Source organism: Plenodomus lingam (assembly GCF_022343315.1).
Source record: "Plenodomus lingam strain CAN1 chromosome Unknown contig_3, whole genome shotgun sequence".
Lineage (NCBI taxonomy): Eukaryota > Fungi > Ascomycota > Dothideomycetes > Pleosporales > Leptosphaeriaceae > Plenodomus > Plenodomus lingam.
This window is the reverse complement of record NW_027093944.1, coordinates 1,136,334-1,150,685: the sequence shown is the minus strand read 5'-3', so window position 1 is coordinate 1,150,685 and position 14,352 is coordinate 1,136,334. Positions and strand designations below refer to the sequence as shown.

The window sequence follows — 14,352 nt, the reverse complement described above, 5'->3', positions numbered from 1 at the left end:
AGTGCACACTCATGTAGGAGTATGTACCCACATGGTACAAGAGCGTGTTCGCTCTGCCGCGTGCATGGATTACAGACAGCATGTAGTATGTGTACGGTATCTAGTACCTACTCTAGAGTAAGAGTGGCCTGGCAAGAGGCAATCACGCACACACCATACACACGCCCGTCATGTCTTCCCACCCCAAGAGTCTAGGACGAACGCGGCGAGGCATGGCGGCGGGTCAGATGGCGCTGGTAATCAAACACACACACGCACACCCCCTCTCTCCCTCGCCGAAGGAATTCAAACCAGCCAGGAAGCCAGGAAAGCTGGCTAGCTAAGCCGCGGCGACCGTCTTCGTCTTCGCCTACCTAGGGACATACTAAACACAGCATCAAGGTACATAGATAGTACAGACAGGTACTATGTAGGTAGGTATACACAATAATGCCGCCTCAGCGAATCCCGCGTCGTTTCATTGGCTTGTTACTGTGCCTAAGCCATGGATGTACCCAGGAGAGAAGAAGCGGGGAGGGGGGGGGGAAGCACATTCAGCCATGATTTCACCCCCACCATACCACCATCCTCCATGTCCACGTCCGGCCTTCCTCACGGTGGACGGTGGGACACCATCCTCGCAGCACCGATAGCGCTGGTGGGCCTCATCCATCCTGCATCCTTTCATGCCATGGCCGGCCTGCTCCCCGGAGGCGGCCCCTCGGTCTGCGCTTTCTCAGCAAGGATATCGAACTGATGTACCGCACAGTACAGCACAGCCTAGTTGGGTACAGTACAGCACGGCACAGTACAGCGCAGCACAGCACACAGTTCATCACATCAGCGGCGCCAGGACAGGATAGAGAAGTGCATTTCATTGCCTACCGCTTACAGATTACACCTTTCCCGTCGCCAGATCCGTGGTGGCATGTCATATGACCATGGGTTTAGCGTTGGGCGACTTGGGCTTTACTCTGAGTGGTTAGAATATCCCTGTAGGTTCAAGTCCACGTCACAGCGGCAAATTTTTATAGTTATATAAACTAGCCTATAGTTAAGTATAAATTAGGGTAATTTAAGCAAGTAAACGCAGTTTTTATTACTATCTTTTTTAAATATATTCTTAACCTATTCTTAATAATATATAGGCGTTCCTAAATACTATACTAAAGTTTAGTATAGTAGTACTAGATAATATATCTAAACTAGATAGTAATATTAGAGATAAATTTAGGCAACTATATAAAGTGCTAGAGGAGGATAGTAGTAGTAGCGTTAAGGAAGTAAGTAAAAGTAAATAGAATAAGTTTAGAATAGGTTAGTAATATATTATAGGGGCATAATATATACCTTACTTATAGTAATAGTTAAGGACTACTACTTATACTAGTAATTATTAAGTATATAGCTATTCTCCTAGTATACCCTTAATTATATAGCTAAGGGTATAGGTATATAATACTAGTTTAGTAATATAAAGATAGCTCTTACCTAATAAGAGAAGAGGTGCTTATACAGGCTACACAGGTAACACGTTAAGAACACGTTCTTAAATTATTCTAATTCTAGCAGGTATAATACTCCTGCTAGTCTATCTATCTTAATAGGCCTATAACTTTACTATTCTTTAATAGCTAGCTAGCAAGCTAGTATAAATACTAATACTCTAGGGTAAAAGTGTGTAAGTATCTTAAGAATATATTATAAATATATTCTTATTACGTTGTTAATAACATATTATATAATTAGATCTAAACCTTAAAAAGTATAGTACCTAAGAAAATTCTATAAAGAGAACTATAAATAAGAAGCTATTATTATAGCCTTATTAAGCGCTTCTCTTTAAGGATTTATAAGGACTACTAGGTGTCTTATTATCCTATAATAAGGACTATAGTAAATTAGGTAGGGAGCAAAACTTAAATATATTTAAAATATATTAATAACAAGTTAGTAAATTATAGAACAGGCTTAACTATATATTAGCTATTAGAACTATAGCCTAATATCTACTACTAGGAAAAAATATTATTTTAGTTAGGTACTACTAGAGGTAGACTCTATATATCTACAAGGTCTTCTAACTAGGGAGATATTAAATCTTTCTAGTAGTCCTGCTTTATATTCTATAGTTAAGCTATAGTTAAGCTAGATAAAGAAGTGTAGTAGGTATATTGTAACCTATTCCTAACATGTTCCTAACATATTCTAGGCGTTAATTATCTATAAGGGCAAGGATCTCTATTTAAAATCCTATATAAAGTTACCTTCTAAGTAATTATACTAATAGATATAGTAGTAATACCTTTTTTTACTATTATTTCTTTTAGTATATATATATATATACCTCCTCCTCCCTTAATACTATCTAATAGTAATATTAAGGAAGTAGTAAAGGTATTGTAGCCTATACTTACTCTACAGCTTATATAATATAAGTTATTTATAACCTATTATAAATATATTCCTAACTTATTATAGCCTAGTTCCTAAACTTAACCTAGCTCTAAACCTATCTTTAACTTAAAGGTTTCTATTCTATTAAAGAAATATATATTAGCTTCGCAAATAAAGATAAAATCTTGCGTATTATAAAGCGTGAAAAGCTTCTATAGTTCCTATTTAAGAGTAGCCTTAGAGGAGTATACTATAAGTAGAGGATAAAGTATTAGGATCCTAAAACTATATATAGTATAAGAGAATAGGTTTAGAACATGTTGCTAACACGTTACTATAGGTATATATATAGTAAATCTTTATATTAAGCTTAGGTAACTTAATTATTTACCTTTTTAAAGAGTAGGCATTAATTCTATTAGATTAAGACACGTTCTAGATAGATATATTATATAAGAGGTTATATAGGGCATAGGTAGAGATTCTAATAGTAATCTTCTACCTGTAGGAAAAGAAGCGTACGCATTAAGAATAGGTTTATAACATGTTTCTAACACGTTGTAGTTATTACACTTAGCTAAATTATTATAGATAAGGATATAACTAAGATATATTAAGTTACTATTACTAACTTCTTTTAGAAGTGTGAAGCACTTATAAAAAGATAAGTGTTATAGAGGTATATTTACTTATAGGGATTCTATAGGACTACTATTAATATATATAATAAGTAGATAATAGGTAAGTTTTATAGCGCACTGCAACATGTTTGTAATATATTTCTAACTTGTTTCTAGGACTTAGGCGCTATCTCTAGTTAATTAATCCCTACAAGCGTAACTAGCGCTAGCAACTTTAATCTTATATAAGATTTTATTAAGTATATCTATAAAGAAGTATTTATAAAGTATATAAAAGAGAGCTAGATAATACTACCTCTTTATATCTAAGTAAATTACTATAGGCATTAATAGTAGAGGAATACTTTTAGCTTGCTAACCTCCTCTTACGTAAGTAAATATATTCTAAACCTATTCTAAACGTGTTCCTAACTTATTCTTACATAATTAGAACACAAACCCTCTAAAGATACCTAAAACTAGGTAATCTATAAGAAAAACCTAGTAATTACTACTAGGATTATATAATACTATAGTAAAATATTAAAAGAGGTATAGGAAAAACTAGAATCTTATTTAAATATAGCTAAGCAAGCAGGCTAGAAAGGATATAAAACTAGTAAGTATATAAGTATTCTTAAGGCTACTTAGAAGTAAGTTTATAACCTATTCTTAACCTATTAGAATTATATAAGTAATATTATATAGTGTATACTAGATAGATCTATAGGATATAAAAGAGTTTAAAGCCTAGAGTAAGTTTAGAATATGCTATAACTATAGAACTCCTAATAGGCTTAAGCAAAGGTACCTTAAAAAGCTTTAGAGGGGAGAAAGTAAGTCTTACGCTAGTATTATACATATTTGCTAATTAAAACGTGTTTAGAATATATTTAGAACACGTCCTATAATAATAATAATACTTTAGATAATAATAAAGTAAGTCTTGCTATATCTAACTTAACTAGATATATCTTAGTCCTAATAAGAAATAAAAGAGCACGCTTAAAAGCCTAAAGCTAGAGGGCAAGTAGTAGAGTGGTATTAGAAAGAAGTTTACTAGCCCCTTTTCTATCTTCTCTACTACTAGGCTCTTCTCCTCTACTAATAGTAACCTAAAGGTATGCTTTGCGAAACACGTTTATAACACGTTCCTAACTTATTATTAGTCTATAACTATAAACTTTATAATAAAAGGCTCTTCTTAGTAATTAGGCTCTAAAGGAAAGAAAAGAAAAGCTAGAGGTAGATAAGGAAGAACTTATATAGAAAAAGGCACTATTTAAATTATAAAAGGCACAGTTTAAACTTAAGAAAGAGATAGCTACTTTTTATATAAGGTAGGGTTAGTCTATAAATATAGTAACTAGTTTCTAACTAGTTCTTAATATATTCTAGTCTATTATATAAGTATATATAAGTAGATAAATATATATTCTTTCTTCTTCTCTTTTTTCTTCTTTCTTCTTACACTCTATAAGAACTTTTTATATTTAAGAGTTTAATACTATTTTACTATCTATCTTTCCTAATATTATTAGATATAACTAGTTAATATAGTCTATAAAGATCTTTTAAAGTTAGTATATAATAGAACGTGTTAGGAACATGTTATAAACTTATTCTAATACTAAGTAGGATTTATACTAGTAATATATTAAGCTTAAGTCACTTCTATCTAATACTAGGGTATTCTCTCCTATAATATCCTACCTAAATAATAGGTGTATAGTATTTCCTAGCAAGCTTTTCTACTAGGCTATTTAGGCTAGATTAGGGGTATAGGAACTTTATAGAGTATATATATATATAAGTTAGAACATGTTTATAATATATTAATAACTATTTTAGTATTACTTCTTTAATAAAGGCAATCTTATCTACTACCTTAAGAGGTATTATCCTAAGGTTTAAATAGCCCTAGTAAACTATAGTAGAACTATAATATAAGGTATTATAGAAGTAAGGATCTTTTATAGGAGCTTAATAGTAAATACTTAAGAACGTGTTCTAAATATATTAATAATATATTCTCTGCTAGTAGAGTAGACTATACTAAGTGCCTCCTCTAAGGTTTAAGAACCCTCTAAGATAGCTAGTCTATAATAAGAAGTAGTAGCTAGAGTAGAGGCTAAAGAGGAAGTAGAGAGTAAAGAAGAGGAGTAAATAGTTGCTCCTCTTTACACTATAAATAATATTTAGTAAAAGTAGTAAAAAAGAGATATAAGTCTAGTCTCTTAAAATATATTTAGAATATATTAATAATATATTATAGCTAGACACCTATAAATACTAGATTCTTCTTTAATCTAAGGGACTACTAGAGCTTTATAATACCTATAAAAGTTAAAAGAAAAAGTTATATACTATTAAAGGACCCTATAAAAGTAAATAGTACTTTACTTTTAGTAGATAGAAAAAAAAAGAGAAGAGTAGAGAGTTTATTTTAGTAATTACTACTACCCCTTTAGGTTATATACTATTATATATTATTTATTAGAACCTATTCTTAATATATTCTTAACGTGTTCCTACTTATTACTATTATTATCTCCCTCCCCCTCTCTAGTATCTTCTCTATCCTCCCTATCCTCCCTAGGCTCTATAAAAGTATACTACAAGTAGAACTAGGTAGTATTCTAGCAGGAATTAGTAAGGTCTACACTAGTATTAAAGTAATAGTCTTAAAACATATTAGGAATAGGTTAATAATATATTATAAATAACTTACTATAGCTAGGATAATTATAAGCGTAGATAGTATAAGGAACCTAATAACCTTAAATCCTTAGTAGGGTAGATATAGTAATAAAGTTAAGCTATAATAAGTTAGTAACGTGTTTTTAATAGGTTCTTATAGGCTATACCTTATTATTATTATAGCTACTATAAGTCTTCTTCTAAATTATATTTAGGAGGGTATTAGTATTTATAAGGGGGCCTATAGTAGCTACTAGCTAGGCTTAGAGAACTTCTATAAAATATATTAGTAATAAGTTTTAAATATATTCTAAATAACTTATAGTAAAGAGTATTCTAGTAATTATATATAACCTTTATATAGAAGTCTATATATATTAGTATAATAAGTTAAGAATAGGTTAATAATATATTTACTCTTTACCTTATAGACCTCTATTATAAAGGGCTAGCTAGTCTTCTTAACCCTACTAATCTTATAGTAGGCTATATTAAGCCTATAATCTTTTTTAGCATAGGTATATAGAGTGCCCCTAGTACCTAGAATAGCCTAAGAATATTAGAACCTATTTAGAATATATTTAGAACCTATTCTTACTCTATATAAGGTGCCCTTATTATTAATCTTAGTATAGTAGTAGTGCTCTCTACTCTCTATCTTAACTACCCTATTAGGGCTAACCACAGGCTATACCCTAATATTATCTAGAACGTAGCTAAGGGTAAGGTACTATTAATAGTGCTTCTATAACCTATTAAGAATATATTCTAAATATATTTTAATCTACTTATATAAGATAAGAGGGATATATTAGTAATAGGTATAGTAGTAGTAGCTTATAGTATTACTAGTATAGAATATATTTAGAATAGGTTTAGAATATATTATAAAATCTTATAGTATAATATTTAGTTAACCTTGCTTAGCTAGCTAGTAGAGCTTAGCACGGCCTAACCCTATACTAAATACAAGTTCACGCAGCGCTAATTCCATGGTTATATGAACTGCGCCCTCGCCAGATCCCTTACGCTTCAGGCCCAGGCCGAGCTGCACCAGCCAAGGCGGAGCACACACGCACACACGCGCACACACACACACACACACACACACACACACACACACACACACACACACACACACACACAGACACACACACACAACGAATGATGACCACACCTCCCTAAGTGAGAGTCCCTCAACCCTCACAAACCTGGCTCCTTCTGTGACGGCACAATCCCACCGCTCCCCGCAACAACACTGGCCCCTCCAACGCTGACCTCTGCGCCTCGCACCAAACCAGCACCAACACCAGTACCAGCACCAGCACCAGCACCAGCACCAGCGACTGCCTGAAGCGGTCGAAGAGGTTACTGTTAACCATGCCAGGCTTGCGCCATGCTTTGGGACCCCGATAGCGTCGTGCAGTGGGTGGACAAACCCACCGTCGTCCCAGACAACGGTGCAAGTTTTTTAACATCGGTCGTCGGCTCATGGACCATCATCAGACGCCAGCAAGCGGTCTGGAATGGTAGTTTTACGTGTGCATGATTCCTCTCAAGCCGTGTTTGACTCTGACGCCCCTCTGACTGGTTCCTTTTGCCATCGCGCTTTGTTGGCTGCTTCGCTTTCAACTTTGGCGGTTGTCCGCTCACAGGCAACGCCCCCAAGGCAGGCTGCAATGCTGATGCACGCATACGGCCACGGCAAGCCGCAAGCCTGTGGTGCTTGCCGCCAGTGAGAGAAGCGATACGAACCAGCCGTCAGGCCCCAGCCCGGCCTAGCAATAACGCGGTCTTACCTTACCCTAAGCATGCCCTATATCCGAGCCCGAACCCTGTCCAACACGAAAGCTTTGCAGGCTGAGGTTTGAGCAAAGCTGCTGATCTTGCAATCCTTTTTCTTTGCGCTCTTGCAAATGATCTTTGTGTCGTGCCAGCTTTCAATCAAGTGGACCCAAGCATTTGCCTGCAACCATCAGCCGGCCCCGGCGCTTCCGGCGAATCACATCACATACCACATGCACTGACGCTTGAGACTTTATTCATCCGTTTCTTCGCCAACGTTGTCTGTTGAATTCCGCGTCGAGGCTAATCCGCAATCCGCACCGCAAAACCGCCCTCTGATCGTCGTTGGGGACTTGCGAACCACGTGCCGAGCCATTGCGCGCGCCTCCCTCTCGCTCTCGCTCTCTCTCCTCGTGCTTTGTCCCCTGGTTCAAAGAGCGCTGGAAATGGGCGAGAGCTCACGGCTGACTGCTTCCAGTCATGACAGGCGCCGTGTCGCAGTCGTCGCAAAATACCGCTCGTCCTCGGAAAGGTTGTTGGTCGTTGAAATGCACACTGCAGCCATGCCTGTGGTTCGTAAAGCCTTCTGGTAGTTAGCGGCACCGTCGTTTCCTGCTTGGCTCCTTGCAAATAGCCTGACATTATAGACGACGCCTCTAACGAACCAGCAACGCTAATTGTGGAACGGTGACGGGGAGGAGAGTATTGCAATTCGCAAGGCGCGAAAGCAAGGGAGACGCGACATCCCAGTCGCAGTGAAAAGATTGTAAATCAATATCTGTGCCGCCGGTGATCTTGCAATTCTGGTCGTGCGGCCATTCTTTGATATCCATAAGGTGGAGCTAAATGGGCCATGGTCATACGTACCGTCAATACTGGGGAGGGAGGGGTTACGCTGGAATCAAAGTACGAGTCGGTGCACACGTAAGCCTGATCAACACCATACTATGTACATCGAACGCGCATTGCCTCACTACCATCCTTGCGGCATCTTAGTTGGGTTCATCTTACGAAGGGTCACGACTTGAACCTTGGATGCATCTTTTTCCGTGGTACTGCGCTTATACAGCACGGCATCGTGCTAAAAACGTGGGTACGGATGGAAGATCGAGACACTTTGCACATCATACTCCGTTTTACGAGCTTTGTTGGCGTCTATAAGCAAACCATCGATCGATAGTTAAGATCTGACTTTGCATCCACGGATCGGAACAGGTCATGACGATGGTTAGAATGGCGAGGAGCTGAACAGAAGCGTATCAGACATACTCTAAACTCTTACTTACCTGCTTGCTGCATGCAGTAATGGTCTCGATCTGACAATGTGGAAATGACCTTGCTTTATTTGGGTTGGCAGAGGTCAATGGTAGCTCCCACCGTAGGCTGAGGTGTGATACGGGAGACGGAGGATACTCGGCAACGCTTCCCTGGCCTGACTATTACACGATTACACGATTACGAACGCGAGTCGTTGGCCGTTGTCGTGCCCAGCCCGAGAGTACGTGGGTAAGACCAGCATGTAAATGGTAGCATTATTACCTCGCTAGCTGAGACGTACCGCGCTTCCACGGCATACGTACGTCCGCCGTACTGTGGATATACCGGTATCAGTCAACAAACGGAGCACTCGTACTTTCAATAACCGATCGTCACCCGTCCATGTAGCAGCACCATGAACGGTTTGGTTAGTGCATCTTCCCTCCCATCCATGCGCGCCCATCTTCGCCCTTTCAGCCAGGCTCCCGATTCAGTATTGTACTATATGAGGATGAAGGAATGTCGGTCTGAAGGGCCTCGGTGGCTCAGCCAAGTGGCTCATTCCGTTCGCCCAACACTTTTTCCTCATGCTCAGACAAGCTATGAGATGGCGCGTTGTCCCAGACAGCCCAGGTGCAAGGTGACGACAAATCTTAACCTTGACGGTCACGTGTCGCAACATCAATCAACATGGCCCCCAGGCATCCGTCCACCATGTCGCTTAGCAATCAGCCGAAAAGTCTTGGTGGAATTCGACTAGGTATATTACGTCTCATGTCTACATACTGTACTGTGTATGTACCGGTATGTACATTCAGTAGGTATGTGTCACATGGCGGCTACCTACCTACACAATCCTAGCTCCTTCACGACAGCCCTCTAAGACTCCGGCTCTGCTGAATCAAGCAGGTAAGACGAATCGCCATTTCAACGAATAAGCCGCTTTTCGACGCCGCGGGCATCTATTACATACACACTTAGTAGCACTGTTCAAACTTCAACCGATCCGTCATGTTGTATCTCGATAACGGATAGCATGGGTTGACATACTCCCAGCTCATCTGATGCAGTTCCCTGTTCCATCCTAGAGATGCACTGCAGATTTCCTCCCCTACTGTGCATATTCTCACCGGCAATTTCTTTTTTACTCTGCCTGACGCAGTGTAATGGCCTTGGGCTGACGTTTCTTGCTTGAGACAGTATCACGGTCCGAGCATCAATACAGCCTCATACAGTGTTACAATCCTGTTTGGCTAAAGTAACATCTAGCTGTTCCCATTCGAGCTCTCGGCATCCACCGCAGGCCCAAGAGGCGAGTCCAGAGTGCATTGCCTTGTAACATGATGAACGACAACCCATCCTCTGCCCTGCCACATACACACACGCGTCGCATCAACGCCGCCCTCCCCCTTTTGATTCCCTAACGTGCAGTCGCTCGCGCATTGGCAGTATATTCGGAGCGCTTGGTGTAGATTAGCAGCATGCCCTTTGTATCAAGCCTACAGTAAGCATCTCACGACCAACGCTCCCCGTGTCCTTTCAGCATGATCTGGGTAGCACAGTCACACACGAGCTTCACACGCTCACTGGTCCTCCATGCATGCCCCACCCTCAACCCCAGCCTTGCGTAGTATGTAGTAGCTGCACTTGCCATTTGAAATTCTGACATGCGCACAAGGGAAAATGCCCCCCATGCATCCATGCCTGAGTTGAGGCCGCCCGCTCTTCGCCACAAAGACCTACTACGCTGGACGTCTTCTTGCACACCACGTAACGCACTCTGACTAGGTAGGTAGCGCTGGGTGGTCATGCGTACAATACTCAAGGTGTCCCCTCCGCCACCAGCGCCACGCACCGTCAACTCTTTGAGTGTTTATGCAACGCAAGGTTTACACCAAAGTGCATCTCTCAAAACTTAGTTTCGAGTTCATTTCGGTATGGCGAACTTTGCCATGCACACAGACACACATAGGCACACATACCTACCATACCAGTACCTATGTATGATACAGCAAGGGTACAACCCTACCCTACGACCCCACCCACTTCTCAACCACCACAAGTCCATCACAGACGCTTTTCCGTCCCCCTTCTTATCAACACACATAACAAGAAACGTTTGCAGACCTCTTCTCGCCCATACACGGCTTGGTTGTCGAAAAAGTGCCAGGTGCAATGCGCATGTCGTACCCAGACGTAGGTAGCTTACTTATCGGTCCCCCCCCCGGGCCTGCAGCACTCGCTCTTTGCATGGGGGGTAAATGCACAAGCAAGCCGACGAACAACCCAGGATGAAGAAAACCACCCGTCTCTCTCCGCTGTTCAAACTCAATAAAAAATTCAGCCTAGGTGTTGGTCGACAATCCGCTGCTGCGGATTTGAACGCGCGATGCGTTGGTGAGGGGGTTGGTGTATCACGTAGCGGAAATGTTTGGGGCAGCGGAATAGACTGGTGGGCTGGTGCGTTGGTATGGATAGGGATGGGTGGCGTGGTGGTGGTTGAAGCTGTGTCTTGTCTCGCTTGGAGAGAAGTGTATTGGTGGTGAGTAGTCCTTTGATAGCACGCTGGACAAAGACGAAATCAGCCTACCGGTATGCCGGACAAGTCCTGCCATCGTGGACAAGACCTCCAACCCGTATAGTCTCACAGGAAGAGCATTTTTTCATGGTCAGTCTTGCTAGCGGGTACCCCCCTTGTGTCCAAGGACTGCTGCTATCTGGCAATAGTCTTGTGGAATGGACAAGAGCATATGTCACAGTTCCGCGGCAAATCACGAATGGAATGCACGAAAGTAAAATTTGCCGTGAGGGCTCGCTCTGCTTGGAATTTTGTCATTGGGTATTCCTGCGAGCTTGCACAAACCACGGCGTCTGCATATTTTGCATTTGAGTATCGGTGATGGAACCGTGTGAAAATGGGTGATATCCTGACAATATGATACATGTGTACACCCCGTGCCCGCTCTAAAACAGCCTGTTATCCGCACTAGCCTTGGCAGCATCTTTCCTCGCGCTCTTCTGCTTCCTGTCCTTGGCCTCAACCGGCGGCTTGAAGAACAAACTCGGGCTCTCGCCATCCTTGAGCGTGTAGCTGAGATAGCCGCGGTGTTCGGGGTCTCGGTAGTATTCAATGTCCTTTCGCGACGTGGCATCTGGCAGCCTGTACTTGTATTTTTGCCCAACCTGTTGCATCACCATGGCCATGGCCTCGCGCCTTGCGTCTGCCGCAGCGGTCTGCAGAGAGGAGAGGATGGGTGAGTCGACAATGGCGGAGTTTTGGGCGGTCAAGGTGACGAGATCTGATGAGGCTTGTAAAGATATTGCGGGGTGGGAGTGGCCACGGAGGACACGCTTGATCGAGGTAGCGGAATAGAAGCGGGTGGTGACACTGCCACCAAGTTGTTCGACGCGAGCGATGGCTTCGGCCGAGGCGCGGGATACGATTATATGGATGGGCGTGGTGAACTGCTCGGCGTTCCTAGCCAGCAGCTTGACGCCGTTTCGCTTCACGCCGTGCAGACAGCGTGACTTGGCCAGCTCCTTCATTGTGATGGGCTTGGAAGGGTCCAATCGCCCTTGATCTATCCACGACTGGATCCGGTCCAGGTTTATCGGCGACATCTCGACGGTGAAGGGGTTGTATTTGCCCCGGCCACGGTCTGGGTTGGTGATCCATTGCGGCGTCTGTCCACCCTCAAAGCCCGCAGGCACTTTTCCGTGTGCATGCTGGCCCTTCTGACCTCTTCCACTCGTCTTGCCTTTGCCAGACGCAGGACCGCGACCTCGTCTAATCTTTTTGTTGTAGGCGCCCTTGTTGTCGGCGAGCGACGACAGAATCGAGGCGCATCGCTGCTGGGCGAGGGCGAGGCAGGCGACTGCCAATGGCACTGGTGATCGTGTGGGCTTCTGCGGCCTCGATAGGAGCGATGAGGCCAGGCGAAGGTGAGAGAGCCGTGGTGGCATGGCTGTCGATGCTGCTGGTCTAGTTGTGATGCTGGGGCCAACGTGAGTAGTGAAATAATTCCCATGCCGTCAGTTATGTAAGCAGGACAGGACAGGCTCCCCCACTACCCCCCACGGCGCCTTGCCCCTTTGAGCGCACTTGATCAACGTCCACTCCTACCCACTATCCTACATTGCTCCTTCGCTCACAGGAAACACTTGCCGCCTGCTTCCTATTTGAATGAGCTTCCACCAGGTAGAATGGGAATGAGAGCCTCCTCATGGCCCTTTTTGGAGCGGTGGATACAAGTAGACGTTTCGTCTCTCACGCACACCAAAACATACAAACCAGGAATCGAGCATTGTTATCACCAAAGGGCAACTAATTCATGTCTTCTGTTTCGATTGAACCTTTGAATCGAAACCCCTCCACTCAATATTTCTATTGACGACACCATGCGATTGTGTCCACCTACCTGCGAGTAGTATCGCGGATGCCCGAACCCAGCGCGCATCTACTATGCCTTTTCCGACAAATGGCTCTGCTCCTACTGCATCGGCTACGCGCGCTTCGGCGTACCTCTCTGTGTACACGATGGATTCAGACGAGCTGTCTGTGTTGACATTGAAAGCCAGTCGTGGTATTGTGGCCACCATGCAGACCAATGCGATGTGGTACTCAAGCGGCCACCTGGTCGACGGACTGGAAATGCGCATACATGTATTCAACGCGCCTTCGACCGAGATGTCGAGGGTCGTTGGCGTTGCTCGGATCATACAGTTGTTGCTCCAGACAGAGTTCGACTGGATTCTTCTCCACAAAGTCAATCTTCTGATGAATTGACATTGTCGCGTTTGGCCATCGGTCAACCTTCCCCGTCTCAGTCTCCTGTTTTCAATGCCAGACCCGCTTCACCTCCCTCGGATAGGAGTGCCTCTCCGCCTACAACCCCAGTGTTTATGCCCAGTACAGTGTCGGCTCTATCACGAAGACGACAACGCAATAGTTACTTGAGTTCAGAGGTTCGCCCCAGAGCAGAATCTAGACGTCATCGAATCCCAAGTGCTGCTTCCCTCTCCACAGAAGACATCAGCGAGCCCTTCGTCGTCCCACACCCGGATTCCTCACCGTTTCCGCATCCCACCCCACCCGCATCCAGTGGACTCGTCTCTAGAATCACAAACGCCATCTCCTCCTTCTCAACCGTACTATTACCCCCATCAGATCACACGCCACCCCAGACTCCCAACCCCATCGTCCACCCACGTCCTACACAGCATGCCCCGCCCATGCGACCCAGACTCATCGCTATACTCGACAGTGTCTCGACCGAGGTAGACACGCAATGCAGCATCTGTCTCGAGCCGCAACGGAGCATGCGTCGTCTTGAAGTCTGTGGCCACATGTTCTGCGCAGACTGCCTGATGGCGCAAATGAAAAGCAAGATGGTCAGACGTTATGATTGCGCGTTGTGTCGCAGGAGTCTTCTTGCTTTTCGCCGTCCGGGTGCTTTGTGGTAGAGTAGAGTTCATGGCAGTCAGAGTATACTACGTATATATGCGACTTGTTTGCCTTTGATACAGAGGTCCTCGCTTACCCAGCTTTACGGTGTGATGTAGTAACACTGCCTCCCCTATTGACCCGGCCCGTCCTCCCCAAGAACCTCCCTCT

The 14,352-nt window shown here is 43.1% G+C and overlaps 5 protein-coding genes across 5 annotated transcripts; 3 read left to right on the top strand and 2 right to left on the bottom strand.

Annotated features, from left to right (window-relative positions):
• Positions 1-7,083: 7,083 nt before the first annotated feature.
• IAQ61_007784 (uncharacterized protein) lies at positions 7,084-8,074 on the top strand (the record flags this gene model as incomplete). Its single annotated transcript, XM_003842023.2, has 2 exons — positions 7,084-7,235; positions 7,969-8,074. Coding segments are annotated over 2 exons (258 nt in total), but the record flags the coding sequence as incomplete, so codon positions are not given.
• Positions 8,075-8,137: 63 nt separating this feature from the next.
• On the bottom strand, positions 8,138-9,024 carry IAQ61_007783 (uncharacterized protein; the record flags this gene model as incomplete). The annotated part of the gene is made up of 3 exons (XM_066097736.1): positions 8,138-8,323; positions 8,768-8,917; positions 8,941-9,024. Coding segments are annotated over 3 exons (420 nt in total), but the record flags the coding sequence as incomplete, so codon positions are not given.
• A 415-nt stretch (positions 9,025-9,439) lies between these two features.
• Positions 9,440-10,162, top strand: IAQ61_007782 (uncharacterized protein; the record flags this gene model as incomplete). Its single annotated transcript, XM_003842025.2, has 3 exons — positions 9,440-9,498; positions 9,600-9,647; positions 10,008-10,162. Exons 1-3 carry the CDS (start codon positions 9,453-9,455, stop codon positions 10,160-10,162), a joined length of 249 nt encoding a protein of 82 aa, XP_003842073.2. The 5' UTR covers positions 9,440-9,452.
• A 1,540-nt stretch (positions 10,163-11,702) lies between these two features.
• On the bottom strand, positions 11,703-12,701 carry IAQ61_007781 (mitochondrial 54S ribosomal protein uL15m; the record flags this gene model as incomplete). Its single annotated transcript, XM_003842026.1, has 1 exon — positions 11,703-12,701. One exon carries the CDS (start codon positions 12,699-12,701, stop codon positions 11,703-11,705), a length of 999 nt encoding a protein of 332 aa, XP_003842074.1.
• Positions 12,702-13,275: 574 nt separating this feature from the next.
• On the top strand, positions 13,276-14,201 carry IAQ61_007780 (uncharacterized protein; the record flags this gene model as incomplete). The annotated part of the gene is made up of 2 exons (XM_003842028.2): positions 13,276-13,321; positions 13,462-14,201. 2 exons carry the CDS (start codon positions 13,276-13,278, stop codon positions 14,199-14,201), a joined length of 786 nt encoding a protein of 261 aa, XP_003842076.2.
• Positions 14,202-14,352: the final 151 nt, after the last annotated feature.